Below are 20,375 nucleotides of genomic sequence, written 5' to 3' on the forward strand. Positions count from 1 at the left end.
TAAAAATCACATCATTTCCTATGAAAATTTAGTTGGTGGTGGTAAAAATTCTTTCGTCTTGATTATATCGTGTTTAGTGCATCACAAAGTCACCATCATGAGTGTGTTATAAGAAAGACTTGCAGTGTCACTGAAATTTAAAAAAAAATAAATAAAAAGGAGAAAAAGAAGAAGACAAGTTTATCGTAATTTAATCACGCAGTGCTTTCCGATGTCAGTAACCAGCAAGTCACCATTTTTACAAACCATCAGAGCACAGGGAGATTGGATTTCTTGGCCAAAGGAACTAAGAAATTCACCTTCCTGGGTAAACATTTGCAGTCTTCCATTGTTAGTGTCACAAACGATCAGGTTATCAAAAGCATCAACAACAAGGCCCCAGGGATGCTTGAACTGTCCCTCACCAGACCCCTCGCTGCCAATATTGAATAGGAATTCGCCTTCCTTACTGAAAACCTTGACACAGTGAGCCAAGGGATACAACACAAAGAACTTGTCATGATGGTAAATAGCACAGTCGGGGTTTTACTTTGCAATCCGGGGCACCGAAGGATTGTAGCAATTGTGCACCGTCTGGGGAAAGGACCTTGATTTTATTGTCAGCCATATCACACACGATCACGCGACCATCATCATTAGCATCTGTAACAACGACAGTCTCTGGTATAATCTCATGCTTACCGTACTGTTCGATAAACTGACCATCAGCAGTGATCAGAGACATTCGTCTTAAGCCAGACGTGACATGAATGACTATCATATCACCATTCCTTAGCAATGCTACTGACTCAGGACGACCAATCCTCACAGCAGCACCAGTTGGTGATGCCTTCTCACCTCCTACTGTCCTGAGGTATTGCAAATCCTCATCAAAAACCTGAAGGCGATCATTAAAAGTATCTGCCACGGCGATTTCTCCTGTTTTTTCGTTCTTCGCAATACCGCACGGTTCTTTAAATTCTCCTTCTCTTTTTCCGCGTGACCCATACGACTTTACTATTTCATATTGATGTGGCTTCACGTTCACTCTCCAGGAACTACTGGTCAGCGGCCATCCGTTGATCTCAATCATAACATCTTGTCGCCCAGCACTCGTTGGTTTGTAATTTACTGCATAGCTACCATCTTTGAGGTCTGTAATTTTTACTTCTTCTTCGCATGTTCGAGATCTGATGGTCACGGTCACGTGTTCTTGTTCGCTGTAAAACTGATTTCCTTCCAAATCTCGTGTGGTGATTGTGAAGTTTGCTTCAGCGCCCTGTTCGGCTTCTTTTAAACCATTCCCTTCAGCTTGTGACTTCGAATGGTCAGTGTGGTAAAATGGAATATTTTCTAAAAACGACAAACATAAACCAAAAGAGGCAATAGTAAGTGATACGGAAACAAAGTGAGCGAAGGCTTACATTCAGCTTACATTCAGAATGCCTTTTGAAAGTTTGCTCACAAAATATCGACTTCTTGATTTCGAACGACTCCCCTCCGATTTATAACATTCGCCTCCCAGATGTACTGAATTTTAGCTTTTATTTACCATTAATTTTGACCATTTCTATTATCACAAAGTGCCTCTGGATGTTAAGTCTGTTGTCATGCTCGATATTAGGAAACACCTATGTATGACATCGTCCGAAACGAAACTTTAACTTTTAAATGGGGAATGAGTTTCTTATTAAGCAGTCGAGTGCTATGTGTGATAACGGGTAACCAGTTTCACTTTCTAAGCTCTTTCTAGATACCACCTATTGATGGCGATCACCTATTTTTAACTTTTGAACCCTTTGAGTAAAGTATTGTAGTACTGTCCTTTTTGACTTGAAGTATTGCTGGTGTGACGACGACGACAATGGTGGCGATGATAATGACGATAATGATAGGAATGGTGAAATTAAAATGATGATAATGAGAAGACTATAAAACGACTACAAAAACCTTGTTTAACGATTTATTAGAAACAATACGAATTACCACCTTCATAAAATATCTTTTTTATTTTTCAATTATGAAAAATGTTTTCTTTGACTACGGTAAAAGTGAGCCGGGTAGAATCTAAATGTTAAATATTTCGTTCTTGACTACTTAGTGTAGGCAATGATAAATTCAGGGTATTCATGCTGTAACAGTAATCACTACGTACTTCAAACTTTTTAAATGCAAGAGGCAGTTTTAGCATGTACCTTCATTTGTAACTTCGTTCGATAACCTCACAAGTCCTAAGAAAGATTTTCTGCATCTGTCGTAGTCTTCTTTTTTTTTAATAACAGCTTTTAAGCTGACATCTTTCAGGTTAAGTTTCTGTCTTACGTGATCAGTCAGGATGCACTTCTCAGCCATTTCATTGAGGTGACCAGAACGGTAATCACTTTTCAGATTTTCAAGACTCTCCAGGGTGGGGTGGGGCATTCCACTCGTATTTCTAAGGATCCAAGTCCAACTGCTCTGATAGTTACGCTGTACTTGTTTGTGAAACGGCCGAGGAAGTCACCGAGTCCTTCGGTTTGAGACAACGCATTGTAGTTCTTGATTTCTTCTTGAAAATGCTGGTTTAATTTCTTATTTTTTACAACATCAACATCAGTGCTGGTGATTATAACTGTTATTTCTTGTGAGTCCGCAGTGGTCCCTAAGAAAATTGGATATCAAACAAATCATTTATTATTCGTTTTCACTTTACTTTACTCTGATACAGACTGTTTTTGAAAAACAGTCTTGTCCGGAAAAAAAAGCTTAGAAACCATAAGCGAGAAGAACTATTTAAAATGTGTAATGTGTATCATCTACTGAGGTCTTCTTCGAAAGTTGATGGCTTGGTTATACGTCAATCTTTAGCTGCCATTGTGATATCTATGTTTTCTTCAATTTGCGGAAGTGGTGGGTGACCATTAAAAAAGTCTCAAAATGACACGGTAAATTGGGTTTTAACTTACTTATTTGAGGAATTTATGCATAGCTTATCAGTTGTTCTTATGAACTATCCTATAATATTACTAAAAGAAATGTGACGTCTCAAAAAAGCAGCTGCGAAGGAGACTGAGATTTACCTGCACTAGCAATTTCTTTCGTTGGCTTCCTTGGTTCAAAGAAAGATTTCTTACACGCAAAGTACTCCCCCTCTTTGATAACGGTTTTTACCGTTACGTATTTCAGCTGAGGGTTTTCGGTTACTTCATCTGTCAGAAGGCATTTCGCAGCAGTTTCATTGAGGTGACCTGACTCGTAGTCCGTCCACAGACATTCAAGGCCCTCCGCGCTTGCGCATTCCAATCCTATCTCTGGGCAGGCGAATCCCAATGCTTTGGTACACAGGTTGTAAGTATCTTCTACAGACCGAAGAAAGTTGCTTAGTCCTTTAGTTGGTGAAAATGTGTTGCAGTTCATGAACATTAAAACGTCGGCTCCAAAATTTTGGTTGGACTCCTTCAGATTTTCACCACCAGTATTGTGGGTGGTGATTTTAACTGTTATCTCACGCAGTTTCCTGATAGCGCCTAAAAAAATCAAGAAAATTTGATTAAAAAATTGCAATCAACCTTCCCCCTTGTTACCTTTTTATAACCTCCCGCGTAATTGTTTTTTAACTGAGTTCGGTTCAAGAACAGAGCGAAAAAACCATCAACTGGCTAATATATTATGCATCACTTGATGAGTTTCATTCGACCGGGTATCTCAAATCAAAAGCAACGAGTTGTATAGAATATATTTTTAAGGTCACAATGAACTCTAAACAGATCGCTTTAAACCGTGTCTCTCAAATTATGATATACGTTACGGTCGCAGCTTGGGTATAGTAGCAACCAGTAGATGGTGTAATATATTTTCAGATTCAATGGTCATTTGCGTTCATTCTTGTTGGTTTTAATCCTGTGCTTTTCAATGATGTAAATGAAGATAGCAGGTTTTAAGTCTGGTGATGCAATGAGCAGCTTAGCTTAGTGCATCGATCATTCCCATCCGATATGTTAATCCGAAGGGTTAGGGTTCGATCGATTTCGGTTCGGAGATTGTGCGAAGCATCTTTTCTCTGTGTCATAACCCTCTTAACATCTTTTCTGTGTGTCATAACCCTCTTCGCGTGATGGATGAAAAAAACCAAATTTTGAAAGGAACATGAAAATCGAGGAGCTACCAAGGAGTTTTGTAGGAGATGATGGTTATCTACTTTGAGGATGGGTTTTTCTTTCTAAGTGCAACAAGCAGTTTCAATGTTAGGGGAAAATTTATGTGTTTTAGTTTTGGACACATTTTTAGTATTTTACGGTCGCGCAGTTCAAGTTTATTTTTTCGGTTTCAATCTAGTTCTTGTGTTTTGTTCGTTCTTTGACTCGACCGGCTGAGCTGTAAAGAATGATGAATAAATTGGTTCCATTCAAAGTATTCTACCATTGTACAAATTATGGCAGAAATATTGACTTGTTACTTATCATAGAAATATTACAGTTAGGGTTTTTCGTGGGTTTTGGAACATATTTGGTCGTAAAATTTTCATATATAAGCATTCCATTTATTCAGAAGCGTTCGGGTTCTTTCGTTTTAGTGTTTCAAAAAAATGTAGAAAAGCCACAGTAGGTTTTGGAAATAGATTTTATAGTAATAATAATAATAATAATAATAATAATAATAAAGGTCTTTATTAAGAATTATTGTGCAAACAGACGTGCAATAATTAACATGAATAGAATGAATAAGGAAAAGGAGAAGGTATTAATTACTATTGAAAAGACATCTATTAATAAAAACTGATTTAAAACGGCTTGTCTGAACCTTAGGTATAATATAATTATGCGACCTAGTTCTCAATTGCCGTGTTCTCTGGGGAGGTAAGAGATCGCTCAACGCAGTGTTGGTGGAAGAGATCCTTTGCCATAATTTCTTATCTCTATTACAACGGATATCCAAGATACTGTGCTGCTTTAAGAAGTAACCCAGCTTATAACACCTGGCAAAGAGCTTATCAATTCTACTTAAATATTCACTATAAAAAGCGCACCCCCAGACCTCAATAGTATATGTAAAAACTGAAAGAATCAAACTTTGAAAAAGTAAGTCCAAATTCTCAATAGAGTAGCCATAATATTTTCATAATCTTAAAATATACAACCTACTGCTAGCCTTACTAAGTAGATAATCAATATGAGTGTCCCAATTAACTTGCACTTGCTCAAAGGTAACGATTTTGCATCGTTACTTTGTCTTCATTGTTCAATTCTAGTGAAATTTTTGGTAAATACAAGTGTTAAGGGTCTTTCGACAAAATTAGTTCTCATGGTAGTTAGTTTGCAGCTGAGTTTATAATCGTAACGTCAATTTCCTTTCATACGATGAAACTAAACACCAACCTTGCTTAGATAAGCAGAAACTTTTAATAGTATTTTTCATTTTGTAAGCTGCTCTATTGTAATTACCATGGGTATATTTTCAATATCAAAGCTGTGAATTCTCACTTAAGTTTCCTATTTTTGAATATTGAATCTGCTCTTTTATTTTCGGCATATGAATATTTCAATGTAAATCATTTAGCTTCAAAGAAAAGTTTTCCGTTCTTTTGTGATTCTTATTTAAATATTGTCAATTCAAAGAACACTAAAACCTCACACCAGTTCAATACTTAAGTAAGCCCTTTGTAAAGGTTTATTTTCCGATTACTAAACTGAAGAGGCTAGAGGTCATGTCAGTTGTTGGCCTGAGCTAGAATAAAAGTTTACGGAGTCGCTCTACAAAGTTGGTTTCTCCCGTTATTCAGTGTTGTGCCGTCCGGGAAAGTTCAGTTTCCCACGCGAAAACCTATCGTCACACATAGTACAATACTTACTTTGAGGTGTAACTTTGCTTGATGGCTTTAATCCCTCAAGGAAAAACTTCCTGCATGTCTCGTAGTCCTCTTCTTTCATGACAGTTGTTAATCTCACATTTTTTAGGTTGAGATTCTTTTTTAGTTCATAGGTCAAAATGTACCTCTCAGCGATTTCATTGAGTTCGCGAGAGAGGAAGTATCTCCAGAGTCTTTCAATGCTTCCTAGGGTTATGCATTCCACTCGTATTTCCAAACCGTCAAATTTAAATGCTTTGTTAATCAAGTTGTAGGTATCTTCTAAAGCTTTCAGGAAAACTCTTAGTCCCTCAGTTAGGGAAAATGTGTTTTGCTTCAGGAAAATATTTATGTCTGCAGAAAATTGTTGTTTTCTAACGTAAGGTTTTGAGGGACGACTCTTAGTTTTATTTCATGTGGTGCCTCAGGATCGCCTAAAAGCAAAAACAGCAAAGGAAACACTCATGATTAGAAATCTTTCTCCTATTTTTCCCTGTTATCATCATTTCTAATGTCCGTAACTAAATTCCCATCTTGGTCTAAGCAGGGGAACAGTGAGCCAAAGAAATGGGTAAAAGAGACTTGGTGGCCAGAGGACAAAGCATATTTTCAAGCAACATAAAAATGATAGTGGTTGAAAGTTAGCTACGCATACATAATGGCAGTGCTCGAAAGTTAGATACGTAGACAGAGCTGAATAACGTATGTCCATGTGCTAAGTTTCGCCGTGGAAAACGGACTTTGAGCCGTTTGCATGGTTGATTTCCTATTCTTTGGATATATCAACAAAGTTGAAATGGTAAATTGGCCACCGTAACGATTACAAAAGCTGACGTTTCGAGCGTTAGCCCTTCGTCGGAGCGAAATGATTTCCTATTCCGTTGCTTCGAGGCGTCGTTTCTCTTGCCGCTATTCTTCTACAGAACAACCTCCAAAAACTTTGTACACCCTATGAAAATTTCCAAAAATCTATTTTCCTCTGAAAAACTCTGGAAATAACAAAATGCCTCTGTTGTAAAAGTCAGCCCTTATCTTTTTCCAGTAATTTCGCTAAATTTTAAACCTGGCACGATTGAGCCCGCGTTGTTCACCGGATACCCTCTGGCGTAGCATTTAGTTGTTCAGCCTTGTCAGATACGTATACATATCTTACCAAGGTTGGGTTTCTGTATCTGTGGTGCCCGCACTTGCGCGGCGTGTGTAACTTCTCCCAAAAGCAGAAACCTGAAATGAATCGTTAACCATGCATATTGTAAGAGATTTGGAAACAAAATATTTCACTTGTTTTACATGAGCGCAAGTACTCAGTATGTACAATCTCATTTCCTTTCCCAGACCTCTCATTTCATAACGGTACTATAAAGTGAGGTCTGGGTCACTGGGTCAAATGACTAATAAGTTTGTTACCTTATTTCCTGCACTTTCTTGTAAACTTCTTTGGCATTCCTGATGGTTACAACTATTTCCCTCTTGAATCCAATTTTAGTAAACTCTTCTTCCAATCTGTGCTTCACTTTCTCTGCTTCAAGGTCATCTACGAACTTAATTAAACTATGATCTGTGTGACAGTGAAGTTTTACCACAACTGAACCACCCTCGATGTTCCTGACTTCAGGATCAGCTCCATTTTCATTTCTTTCTTCTAAGCCGTTCCTTATCGCATTTTCCACAGAACGCCTGTTCGACAAATAAACTGCACCCAACGACAGGGCTCCAGTCAGGGCGACCCCTGCCAGAATGGGGCTGTCAATTTTCACTGAGATAAAAAAGCCTGATGTAGTTGCTGACTCAGTCATTTCAAGTGCGGCCCTGGCTGCATTAGCAGCTAATTCTGCGCCTTCACCAGCCATTACCTTTATTGCAGCTTTATCCCTGTAGCAAGGAGATAAAACAACGGTCTTAAATTTTACCTTTTAGTAGCAGAAACATATTTTTTGGTATAAAACTGCTGTTTCCTCTAGGTGTTCCTCAGAAAAAAAAGTTACAAACATTTTTTTCTGCAACTTTCCCATTATGTTCCCTACCATTGTCTGTTTCATCGAATAACAGGCTTCTTGCACGCTGTTAGCTACATTTTTTTCCCTTTGATGAATTTTTTTTTTAATTTCTCCTATTTAAAGAGGATGATTTATACACCAAACTTATACAAAAAAATATAGGTCACCGCGCTCGTTTAAGGGCCTAAGACCATCGTACCTCTATACCTGGCTCATTAGTTGAAATACAATACCGTTTCCTCGTAATGCGCGCGCGATTATTCGCCTGATTACGCGTTATTTTTATGCGTTTGACAGGATGCACAGTGCAATACTGAGGAATTTCCTTACAGGGGGCAAGTACAATTATTCATCGCCTTGGCCTCTATATTAGTGTCATGTCTATATTAGCACATAGCAGTGTAAGCTTTCAACGGACATGCAATGAAATCAGATATTTTTTTGGGGGAAATGTTTGACCTCTACGGTGTTTTCACATCAGTTAAACATATATCGCTTATAGATGAAATTAAAATCTGAGAAAAGAAGGAAAGTAATCAATCTCCAACTCACAGTCATTTATAAAATTAAGATGTTGTATTTTGTTTTTGAATCTTTCTCAAATTAAATGCCTAAAATCACGTTCGTAGATTTTTCTAATGATGATAAAATAGTGTCTCGGGAACGGAATTGCAGAACAAATCGAAAACTTCGAGCAGGCTGAGCTTAACACTTTGAATTGATGCCGAACTGAAAAACGAACATAGTAAGGATTATGAAACAGCTGCAGAAAGCCTCAAAGCAATGATTACATCGCTTGTCTGACACGTTAAGATCAGTCTATCGCCGTTCTATAGTATACAAGACAGAGAATTTAGTTTGTGCAAACGTGTGTTGGATGGGAAAGCGAACAACAATTGAAGTATTAAAGGAGCTAACCCGAGTGAAGAAATAATGTATCTGACAAAGCGAGAAACTCGGTGGAAGACAAACCCACTGAGATTCTTAAATTAATTTACACAATGCAAGCCTCCCTGTTAGGTCATTTGGTTAGAGCGCCAGATTGTGTTGTGCGGGAGGTCGAGGGCTCGAGCCCCGGCCGAACCGATACTCATGGTCTTAAAATAAGTGAGGAAAATCTGCCATCTTTCTATAATCAAGAAATGGATAGATATTCTAGTCTTCTCGGATAAGGATGAATAAACCGTAGGCTCCGTCTCCTGCAGGGTTAGGGGTAGAAGACGTTAATTTCCCATTTCCTCCCCTGGGGTGGGAAGGGTGGGATTGGCCTTGAAGAGCCCCCATGGGGAGTGGTCAACTAACGTATGTATGTTTTTTGTGTTTAAGGCGGACGGCCAACTAGATTTTGGTTTGCCCTTATATTCCTTGTCGATATTGCGACTTAATCACTCTAGTGGCGCCTGCTCTGGTCTTTCTTTTTTGCTCTTTGACAACAGAAGTAATGAGAGCGGCTCTTGTTGTGACTTAAAACTGAATCACGGCAAAAACCAGTACTGCATGATCCGCTGATTCCCATGAAAAACCTACTCCATTATTAGTCACCGTCAGATGTTTGAGGCATAACGCGCAGAACATTTCTTTCTTTTCGTCGTTGTATTCAACCCAGAGGAATTCAATCTTTATTCGATATCAGTCTTGGATACAGCGACGCAAAGACCGCTTCAATTTAGAATCGACAGTTTCGTGAAATTTGAATATTGAAATCGGTCTGCTACGGGATCAAAGACAGCATTTTGGTAAAGTTACCTTCAATCGTAGCCAGCAACAACTTTAGCGGTAAGGAGTGATCGCGGGTACTGCAGAACAGCGAGAGGCCATGGGTTTTTGGTTCAACTTGACTTGATGAAATTTTCCCCTTGGGCGGAAGTGCAGAAAATATGAATTCCTTAATCACCCAGGATACCGAGTGTGTGCTGAAAATCACGCTATGACGTCAGTGTGACTTGGCTCATTCCCAGTGCCTCTCTCCCCTGCGCTTCTCTCTCGCGTGTTGTTTTTCTCGCACTAATTGGTTGTTATAATTATGAATGGTCCCGTGCTACAATTATTGCTGAACTAATAATGAATGCTAGAGGGAATTTCGTTCTCCTGATCGGAGGTTACCTCTGGAGTCCCTCAGGGCTCCTTGTTGGGGCCCCCCCTTTTTTTTGTTATTTTTAGAAGTGATCTGCCAACTGCTGTTCTTCCTGGCAACACAGTTGCACTCTATGCTGATGGTCGCAAACGCTTAAGGATTGCAGTTGACTCAGCGGTAGATTTGGAATTGTTTCAGCAGGATTTGGACAACCTTCATGGTTGGAGTTCTCTAAACTGTGAGGAGTTAAACGTCAAGAAATACAAAATTCATACGATCACAATTAAGAAACAGCTCTATGTATCAAGTTTCTGTTTGAACAGAAATATTCTAAAGGAGGTCGGGAAATTTTAGGGTTTGGTATAACTACAGAAAAGCCACGCTCAACCAGTGTGGTTTGCGTGCCATTGTCATTGTTATTACCCGGGAACTCGATACTTTTTCTAACACACCGGCGATAGCTTCAATTCCAAGTTAAAACGAACCTGTGATCGCACGTCTTCTTGTTAAAAGTTAATCACGACGGAAGAACAACAGAAGCTACCAAGCTGAGAGTTCAAAGTGATTTGATTACATTCGCGCTCATACTCAGGAGAACTCTTACATACAAATCAATTGTTTTGGTTAATCTCTAGAATGATCGTAGCAAGATTGTCACCTGAGGGGCTCATTATTTAAGTGAAACTGTGATGCTCGATGACAATTCAAATGGAGCAAAACATTTTGTGGGCATATTTTTGAATGACAAATTGTAAACAGTAATTAATTGAACTGTCCTTGAATGTTTGATGAACAGATTCGTATGATGAGTAAAATAGAATATTTTTCAGTAGCTTGAAAAGGATACTTACTTGCTTGCTTTGAATTATAACTGGTTTTCACCCCAACAAAATTTTCTTGGAAAAGAACCCGGCCTTACCCTTAAATAATATACATGTTTTTGTTTTCGCCAGATTGACCTCACAAGCTATGCGTTTCAGTGTGATAGATCATAAAACGTAGACTGGAATGTGGATGGTTCGATGTGGACTGCCATATCAGAAGTATTTTTTTTACCTCGTGGATTATTGTAGATAGCTTTCAACTACACTCTGAATCGTTTATATTTAGGGGGTGAAAGAGTAGGAGGGAACTAGCTGGGGCAGAGGTAAAGGGCTTTATATGATTTTAACCGTAAAGTTTTTCTGGAGGAAGATGTGATTTTAACCGTTTAAAGTTTTCGTGGCGGAAGATGTGGCAAAGAACTTAAACTGGCTCGATCTTGTCCCCTAATAAGTCCGCTTGGTCAAGCTGAGGGAGTTTCCGAATAGCCTAATAGCCTGACTAAATGAAAAACGTCCAACAAACAATACAGTTACTGAACACTAAGGTTGACTTAAAAGATCTGAGCCGGTATATTTGGTATTCAGTTTCAGAAATTTAGGTCTAACTGAGGCTGATGGTCAGTAAAAAACCTTTGTCTTGCTAAGGTTCTTTTTGTTTTCGAGTATTCTAAGATATTATGTTTTGAATCTGGAGAAATTCCTTGTGTTTTCTGGAACACCTCAGCGGGAGTCAAGTGAGGTAATCAGACAAACGCGAGTGATACAATGAGCCAATGAGAACCAAGCACCGGAGGAATTGGCGTAGAGTACGAAGCGCATGCCATTACGTCCTGATTGGTTCTAATTGCATCTGATAGGTTGCATTGTAAAGTGGTAAGAATCGACGACAAAGTGAGTAATGTATCACCAAGTAACACAACATTCATACACGCGGACGAGCTGTCTCTGTAAAAGAGGAAAAAACAATGACATTTGTTATTTTTGCGGTTGTTTTTCTGATGATTATAATTTTTGATGAAGCATTATTGTAGTTTTTGAACTGAGTTTGCGTAAAAAAATGAAAACTTTGTATCAAGTTGTTTGCTCTCCGTTAAAAAGAATAAAATTTGAAGTTTTTTTAAGTGAATTGTTTCGCGTTGGATTTGCAAACTTTTGAGATAACAGGTGTTTGAGTTGGTGTCTGAAGAGATTTTAGTTCTGAGCGAAATATGTATGCGGTGTTCAAGTGCAGCGGGGCAGTTTTTTTTCTCTGTGTTATCCGGTAGAGAATAAAATCGACTGTTTTCAACTCCCGTTCTCGTTTTCGCACAATTTCGAAACAGAAATATAAACATCATCTGCTCTAATTTTGAACAATATGGAAACAGTTTTTTGGAATAAATGTGTGGTAGAGCTTGTCACCGAGTGAATTCTTTTCCGCTCCCTCCCCTCCCCTTCCCGCCTCCTGACTTCGAATTGTTGTTTTGTTGTTATATCCAGTCCCAACCCATTTTCTCTGAGCAGCAAAAAAATAAAACTTGTTATGTATTCTCAATCGAACTTCGGAAGACTCGTGCATACCTCATGGGAAAGAGAAACTTAACACGACTTAAGTGTTAAAAGAAAAAGTTTAATCATCGATGAGTATAACTTACAAACAGATGTTACTAAGGCCTACCCACGCGCAGGCTAAAGTATTTTTATTAAAAAAAAACTTACCGTTAGACATCCAAAAAGGAAAAGACATCTCCCTTATTACATTGACCTAGAATTTAAGAGGATATATTTTCATGCAAATTCTATATATCGACCGGCTGATACTGCCAGTTAAAATCAGCCCATCGACAGCGAGGTTTCGTGAAGAGTTACCCGTTAAACCAAAATTGCTTCAGTTTAAGATTTCCAGCAAAATACTACAATAAGCTAAATCACTGAACGAACTCGGCATATCTTGGTTTCAACTGAGCACTTGGTAATACATTCCTTTGTCACTGTCAACATCTAAAGCTAAGAATTAAATAATGGCACAAGAAGTTCAATCAGGAAAAATTTATCTTGTACATGTGTTACAAAGATGCTTTTTTCAGCCGCGTAAACATCCAAAAGTTTACTCCAATTTCGTTTTATTAACACCTTCCTAGAAAAATCCTTCATAAAGTCATGTAGTCTTCAGTGTCTAAATGTTTATTCTACCGGGCACGGCATTTCTGTATTCATGTATTCGAGGTCTTATTGACTCACTATACGGTATCTTCTAATCTCAGCATGGTTATAATTATCTCGTTCTATGTAAAATTCTAATATTTGGTATAGACTGTCAAAAACTCTACGCAATCATGGCGTTTGAAAATAAAACATTTCCAATGTTTAGGTAAACATGTATTAGTATCTCTTGGAGAGCAAAATCGCGTATATATTTATCTCAGCTGTGACCTAACGAGCGTATCAACTGACTAGTGTGTTACTGTTATGATTTCCGGTGACATTGCAAACAAAAAAAGAAATAAAAGTAACAACTAGTTCATCTCATAATGTTCATCCTAGAAGTGGACATATGAAAACGTAAAAAAAAGGAAGTAAAGGAAAATGGAGTTTATCGTAGAATCAAAACACAATTGTTACCGATATCAGTGACCAGCAAGTCACCGTTCTTACAAACTGTTATAGCACAGGGTAATTTGATTTCATGTCCAAAGGAACAGAGAAATTCACCATCCTGGGTAAACATCTTAAGTTTTCCATTCACACCGTCGCAGACAATCAGATTATCAAAAGCATCAACAACAAGGCCCGAGGGAGAGAGGAACTGACCTTTGCCAGACCCCTCGCTACCAATATCAATGAGGAATTCACCTTTCTTATTGAACACCTTGACACACTTAGCAGAGGGATACGACACAAAGTACTTGTCATGATGATAAAAAGTACACAAATGGTATTCTTGGTAATCTGAGGCAAAGATAGATTGTAGCAATTGTGCGCCGTCTGGGGAAAGGACCTTGATTTTATTGTCAGCTCCATCACACACGATCACGTGACCATCGTCAGCATCATTTGTAACAACAACAGACAGAGGACTAATCACGTGCTTACTGAAGTGTTGGATAAACTGACCATCATCAGTGATTAGAGACATTTGTCTTGAAGAAATAGCGCCATGGATGACTATCATATCACCATTCTTTAAGAATGCTACTGAGGCAGGACAATCAATCTTCACAGCTGCACCAGTTGGTGATGCCTTCTTACCTCCCATTGACCTGAGGTATTTCAAATTCTCATCAAAAATCTGAAGGAGGTCATTCACCATATCTCCCACGGCAATTTCTCCTGTTTTTTCATTCTTTGCAATACTCCGCGGTGTATCAAATTTTCCTTCTCCACTCCCGAATGACCCACACGACTTTACCACTTTATACTGATGTGGCTTCACCTTCACTCTCCAGGGACTACCGGTCAGCGGCCATCCGTTAATCTCGATCATAACGTGTAATCGCCCAGCACTCTTTGGTTTGTAATGTACTGTGTAGTTACCATCTTTAAGGTCTGTGGTTTGTACTTCTTCTTTCCGTGCTCCAGATCTGATTGTGACGGTCACGTGTTCTTGTTCGTTGTAAAACTGTTTTCCTTCTGAATCTCGTGTAGTGATTGTGAAGTTAGCTTCAACGCCCTGATCGGCTTCTTTTAGACCGTTCCCTTCAGCTTGTGACTTCGAATGGTCAGTTTGACTTGATAAATCGCTTTCTAAAAATGAAACAACAGACGTACTACGAAAAAAAAGGAAAATAAAATATAGAAGTGACGCAGATACAAAATGACTGAGAGATTCAGCAGATTACAAACAGAATGTCCCTCATCAGGTTGCTCATAAAATAAAATGTGGGCTGCTTAATTTCGAACCACTACCCTTTCCGTGTATACTGGATGAAAGCAATGGCTCGAAAGCTTTAAGCTTATGAAATAGCAATGATTATTTAACACTGAACATGTGTTATAAACTTTTAGTCGTCCTAGATCCTTCCAAAGTGTGTGGTTAAATTGCTTCAGGTTACGTTTTAAGAACGATTACTTATTAGTAAGTGTTATGTGCGATAAAGGATTCTCGTTTCCACTTTCTAGATGTCAGCTGTTGATCTCGACTTTAGTAACTAATGGTGTGCCAAAAAAGGGAAGCGTGCTGGCCGACATCAATTAAATTGGGGGGGAGGGGGATCATTGTACATTACCCTTTGTCGCTTTTAAACAACATGGGCCATTTTAAGGAGGCTCGTACTAGTTTCCTCGCGCGAGGAACAGATAACTCTTGCGTCACGCGCGAGAGAAACGTGTTAAAGAAGCGCGAGATTAAAAGACGAAAGTTTAAAACAAAGATGGGGACGCGAGGATTTTTTTCTATTTATGTGAGAAGTTTATCTAAGAGCTTGTATTTGATGTGTTGAGCGGCCATTGTGAATGCAGGAGATAGAAACTAAAATAAAGAAGACTATTTTCGAAGAAGTAAAGGTTGCTTCACTTCACATTTAAAAGAAATATTCAACCGATATGAAATCTTGCGACGGCGAAAAAAGAAGAACTCAAGTGAAGGATAATCTACCTGAAGTGGAAGAAGACTTTGAAACTTCAAGGAAAATGATATGATATAGCCAGAAGTCATGTGTAGAATTTTTAAGATGAGCCTGGGAGGCTGTCTTTGACGGCTGTTTAATGATTTTCTTCGCAGTAAACGTCTGTAAACATCAGATCGTAGGTGCTCGCGCGAGCACACGCAATTGTCAGCGGTAGCTAAAACAGATCATGAGCAAATGTCGATCTTCTATAATCCAGATTTTTAAATGAGCGAGAACGCGCGTGGAAATTGCTAAACTCACGAAAGTTATTGCATGAAAACAAGTTCGGTGACCCCTTCTTTTTATTGTTCCAATATGATAATAACGTCAAAAGGAATCATCAGAAAAAAAAATAGAAAATTCTACGGAAGGAAATTTGCGATGTCTGAAAATTGCCTTTTTTCTAGATTTTCTGAAATTCCGCTCCGTAGAATTTTTTAAAAATCTTTGTGCATTTTCCTTTTCAAGTGTCAAAAGCAATCACTGAAAAAAATCACGGGGTCACCGGGTTAGTTTTCGAATTATTTAAGCCACAAGCTAAAAAATGCGTCTTAATACGCCTATGAAAGCGTTGCCATGGAAACTGTTAATGACGAAATGACACCTATTTTTGGATAAAAAATGATTATATAATTCAACCCCGTAAAATTGTTCAGGTGGCCTTGGTTAGTCTTTCTGTTGTATTCTTTCAAAGTTACAAACCATCAAAAAGATGAAAACCGGCACGAGCCACCTTAACGAATAGACCATTAGCAAATATCGCAGCTAAACATCATGCTACATATGAATAAAGGCTGATAGTTTCGAAAGAAACTGTTTGGGACTGCGTCGGTGGGAGTAACGAAATAATTTGGATATATCAACAAAGTTGAAATGGTAAATTAGCCACCGTAATGATTACAAAAGCTGACGTTTCGAGCGTTAGCCCTTCGTCGGAGCGACTACGAAGGGCTAACGCTCGAAACGTCAGCTTTTGTAATCATTACGGTGGCTCATTTACCATTTCAACTTTGTTGATATATCCAAATTATATCATGCTACATAAGTAGCAGTGACGTCGACAACGAAGACGACAAGAGTAAAGGTGATAATGATGACAATGATTGTGATAACGGAAACGCTTAACGATTGGCAGTCTTGTATAAATCACTCATTTTTTTCCAGCTTACAGTGAAGTGAGTGTAATGTGGCTAATAATTCATGAGTTTATTCCCGGCGTACTCGGAAAAACGAGCTCCAAGTGCTCCCCATAGGAGTCTAATCTACGACCTTCTGTGGAGTACTATAGGATGCTCTACCACGGAGCTACTAGAGACTCGGGTAGACTATTCCGTTTAACTAGCTCTATGGTGAAAATTAAATTAAAATTGAACCTCCTGCATACTGCTTGGATAGGATTGACGATATGTGATACTTTTGCACAATAATGATATAAATGAAGATGATAAATTTTAAGCTTGGCGAGTGAAAGATGTTATTCAGTGAATAACACAGGCATACTCGGGAAAAAAAGAACTCCGAGTGCTCATGTAGACTCCACTCCTCTAGCCACTAGTAAATTTAGTGTGAATGTGTTGTAGTAGTAATCCTAATACGTCGAATGAAAACTTATCGAAAACAAAAAGCAGCCCAGTGATTTTTACCTGCGTCTGCTGCCTGCAAGAAAAACTTCCTGCATTCCAGGTAGTCTCCTCTTTTAATAGTAGTTTTCAAACTTTCATCTTTCAGATCCAGTTTCTCTCTCACTTCAGCAGTCAGAATGAAATTCTCAGCCATTTCATTGAGGTGACCAGAACAATAGTCATTCTTCAGACTTTCAAGGCTCTCTAGGGTGGGGGGTTTCACTTGAATTTCTAAGCTGCCACTCCTTGCGTCTATGACACTCACCTTGTGCTCGTTTTCTAAGTACCCGATCAATCGACATAGATCTTCATCTGGAGGTAGTTTGTTTGGTAGTTTCTTTCTTTCTTTCTTGATCATTAAGATTCGTTTTGCCAAATACTTGTCAAATTCCACCACTTTTGCATCATCATTCAGGTTGAGGAAAGATTTGATAATAATTGTCTGACGTAGTCTCTCGACTATGCCTAAGGAAAATAAAGAGCGGTCACTCCACAGAGACAATCCACTCAGATTTCAACGTATTAATTTAAATCCTAGGTTATCGATAAGCAGGTTTTGCGTAATCTGCTGTACACTTTAGAAAGACACCTAGTTCTTAATTTTGAGAGAATGAACATGAATATGTCCGTTGCGAGAGGCTGGAGAAATTTTTTCCGCCTTTCAATTTTAATACGGTGTATAGAAAACAACAGGTGTATACACCCGTTTTCATAAACGTCCCAATTTCAAAATATATACTAAACATATATATATATATATATAGATATATATATATAGTCGTTAGTGGAACTCTTAGGCCAACAAGGTGCACCGCGCCAGGAGGATCAATAAAGATTCGCAGTCCAAACCTCACAGCAAACACGAACGTAGAAAGTTTAAAAATTGCGAGGATGGACAACTTCTGACGTGACAAATATAACAAATTTTAATAAAAAACGTTTCGGTCAGAGACCTTCCTCAGTTATTTACAACTTTTGAAATAAAAAAAGAGCATTAAGTAACATCGAAGTGCTAATGATTACGTAATTACAGATAACGACTAATGAACTGGTGTTAATAAAAAGATGACAAAAAACCTAATTACAAAGAAAGCAATGGACAAAATACAAGAGACAAACCCTAAAAACTAAGAGATAAGAATACTAAATATGTTAAAATGAGTGGCGTAACCAATTGCAAAGAAGCAATGCGGCAAGTATTAAAAAAGGGGAGGCCCACTTTTAACTACAACTGTAAACCGTAACAAAATCCCAAAACAAGGCCTTTGGAGCCCGAAAGGGCAAATTAGCAATAAAATCCCTAGAGGGGCCCTTAAATGATACTAATCATAATAAGATCCCTTGACAGGGCCTCTGTGTCCAATCCACACCTAAAGGGCCGACAAAATCCAAGAAAAGGGCCTTTGAACGATCAATTAGTAGCGCCTAATATGAGATGGAAAATTAATTATAGCAAATTCTATTTTTCGAATGAAATTCCTTTCTTTTATTCAAACCATGGGGTGCCAAAGAGAACAACTGGGAACTCCAATAAGCCTCTTTTGTGATGAAAAGCCTATCGATCTCTTCATAGCCGCTAGGGGCCTGTACCTGATCAATGCATTGGAACGAAAGAACGAAAAATCGTCCAGGGTGTGTGGGGTTTTGTTAAAGTGTATCGCTACTTCACAAGTTGTTTTGTTTGTGAGCATAGCAGATTTGTGATTTCCAAATCTAACTTTAAAGTCGGTAGTAGTAGATCCCACATATTTCAGGCGACGTTTCTTGCAAGAAGCCAAGTAAATCACATTTTAGAATCACAGGAAAGTCTACAGTGAATGGTGTAATTTTTGCCCGTTGCTCTCTTTGGCACCGCATGGTTTGAATGAAAAAAAGGAATTTCATTCGAAAAATAGAATTTGCTATAATTAATTTTCCATCTTATATTAGGCGCTACTAATTGATCGTTCAAAGGCCCTTTTCTTGGATTTTGTCGGCCCTTTAGGTTTGGATTGGACTCAGAGGCCCTGTCAAGGGATCTTATTATGATTATATACTTGGAAAATTTCTGACAATTCTTTATCCTTTTAAGACGTCAAAGTTTCAATTGAAGGTAACGGTTTATGCACTAGTGTGTATTACAAACCTACAGACTCGCATAATTACTTGTTATGTTCGTCTTCGCATCCATCTCACGTTAAGAATTCCATTCCTTTTTCTCAGTTTCTAAGACTTCGTCGTTTATGTAGTGATGACTCTGATTTCCACCACAAATCAGAGTCAATGTGCCAGTTCTTCGATAAACGTGGTTACCCTGTTTCCGTCGTTCAAGCGGGTTACCAGCGCGCTCAACTTATTGATCGACATTCAGCACTACAAACGTCGCATAAGGAAGATTCCGACCGCATTCCATTCACTCTCACGTTTCACCCTCACAACCACTCAGTTAAATCCATCATTCTTAAAAACTTTAAATTACTTCAAAACGATCCAGAGACAAGCACTATCTTTTCGCAGCCTCCGCTCATTTCATTCAAACACGACAAAAACATAGGCAATTTTTTGGTCAGAAGCTCTTTTCAGACTAATGACCAACCAGGCACTTTTAAATGCGCTCGTGCACGATGCAAGACGTGTCCTTTCATTCACAACATTGATAAAATATCGGGACCTAAACGATCCATTAAGATCACCGATCACTTCACGTGCACCTCCGCCAATGTAATCTATTGCTTAACTTGCACTTATTGCAAAAAGATATACATCGGCGAAACAGGCAGAAGACTAGGTGACCGATTCCGAGAACACCTTCGAGACGTGGAAAGGAATGGCAAGGACACATCAAAACCAGTCGCTAGACATTTTAATGTACCTAATCATTCTAAGCAACACATGGCAATCTGCGGTCTTTCCTTGCACTTAGGTGGCACGGAAAGCCGTAAAAATCTTGAACAAAAGCTCATCTTTCAAACCGGTAGTCTAAATCCCACAGGGATCAACGAACACTTTTCATTCCACTAATTTATTCATGTTTTTCTCGTTGCCATGCTCCCACCAATAACGTAGCTCCATTTTCTGCCTTTAAAAGCACACACAACCCACAATTCCTCTATTCGCTCCGACGAAGGGCTAACGCTCGAAACGTCAGCTTTTGTAATCATTACGGTGGCTAATTTTCCATTTCAACGTTGTTGATATATCCAAATTATTATGATTAGTATCATTTAAGGGCCCCTCCAGGGATTTTATTGCTAATTTTCCCTTTCGGGCTTCAAAGGCCTTGTTTTGTATTTTGTTACGGTTTACAGTTGTAGTTAAAAGTGGGCCTCCCCTTTTTTAATGCTTGCCGCATTGCTTCTTTGCAATTGGTTACGCCACTCATTTTAACATATTTAGTATTCTTATCTCTTAGTTTTTAGGGTTTGTCTCTTGTATTTTGTCCATTGTTTTCTTTGTAATTAGGCTTTTTGTTATCTTTTCATTAGCACCA

At 38.6% G+C, this 20,375-nt stretch overlaps 1 protein-coding gene and 1 pseudogene across 3 annotated transcripts in view; both read right to left on the reverse strand.

Moving 5' to 3' along the window:
* Positions 1-147: 147 nt before the first annotated feature.
* LOC111318987 (uncharacterized) lies at positions 148-7,653 on the reverse strand (annotated as a pseudogene).
* Positions 7,654-12,286: 4,633 nt separating this feature from the next.
* LOC111319603 (uncharacterized) overlaps positions 12,287-20,375 on the reverse strand; it is a 37,348-nt gene continuing 29,259 nt past the window's right edge. For all 3 annotated transcript variants that reach the window (XM_088763372.1, XM_088763371.1, XM_088763370.1), the window contains 2 exons: positions 16,928-17,371; positions 12,287-14,421 (listed from right to left, as the gene is read on the reverse strand). In XM_088763372.1, the coding sequence (XP_088619498.1) occupies positions 13,271-14,421; positions 16,928-17,371 (1,595 nt within the window). In that variant the 3' untranslated portion in view covers positions 12,287-13,270. The remainder of the gene's footprint in view (positions 14,422-16,927; positions 17,372-20,375) is intronic.

The sequence above is a fragment of the Stylophora pistillata genome, chromosome 6 (genome assembly GCF_964205215.1).
Source record: "Stylophora pistillata chromosome 6, jaStyPist1.2, whole genome shotgun sequence".
NCBI lineage: Eukaryota > Metazoa > Cnidaria > Anthozoa > Scleractinia > Pocilloporidae > Stylophora > Stylophora pistillata.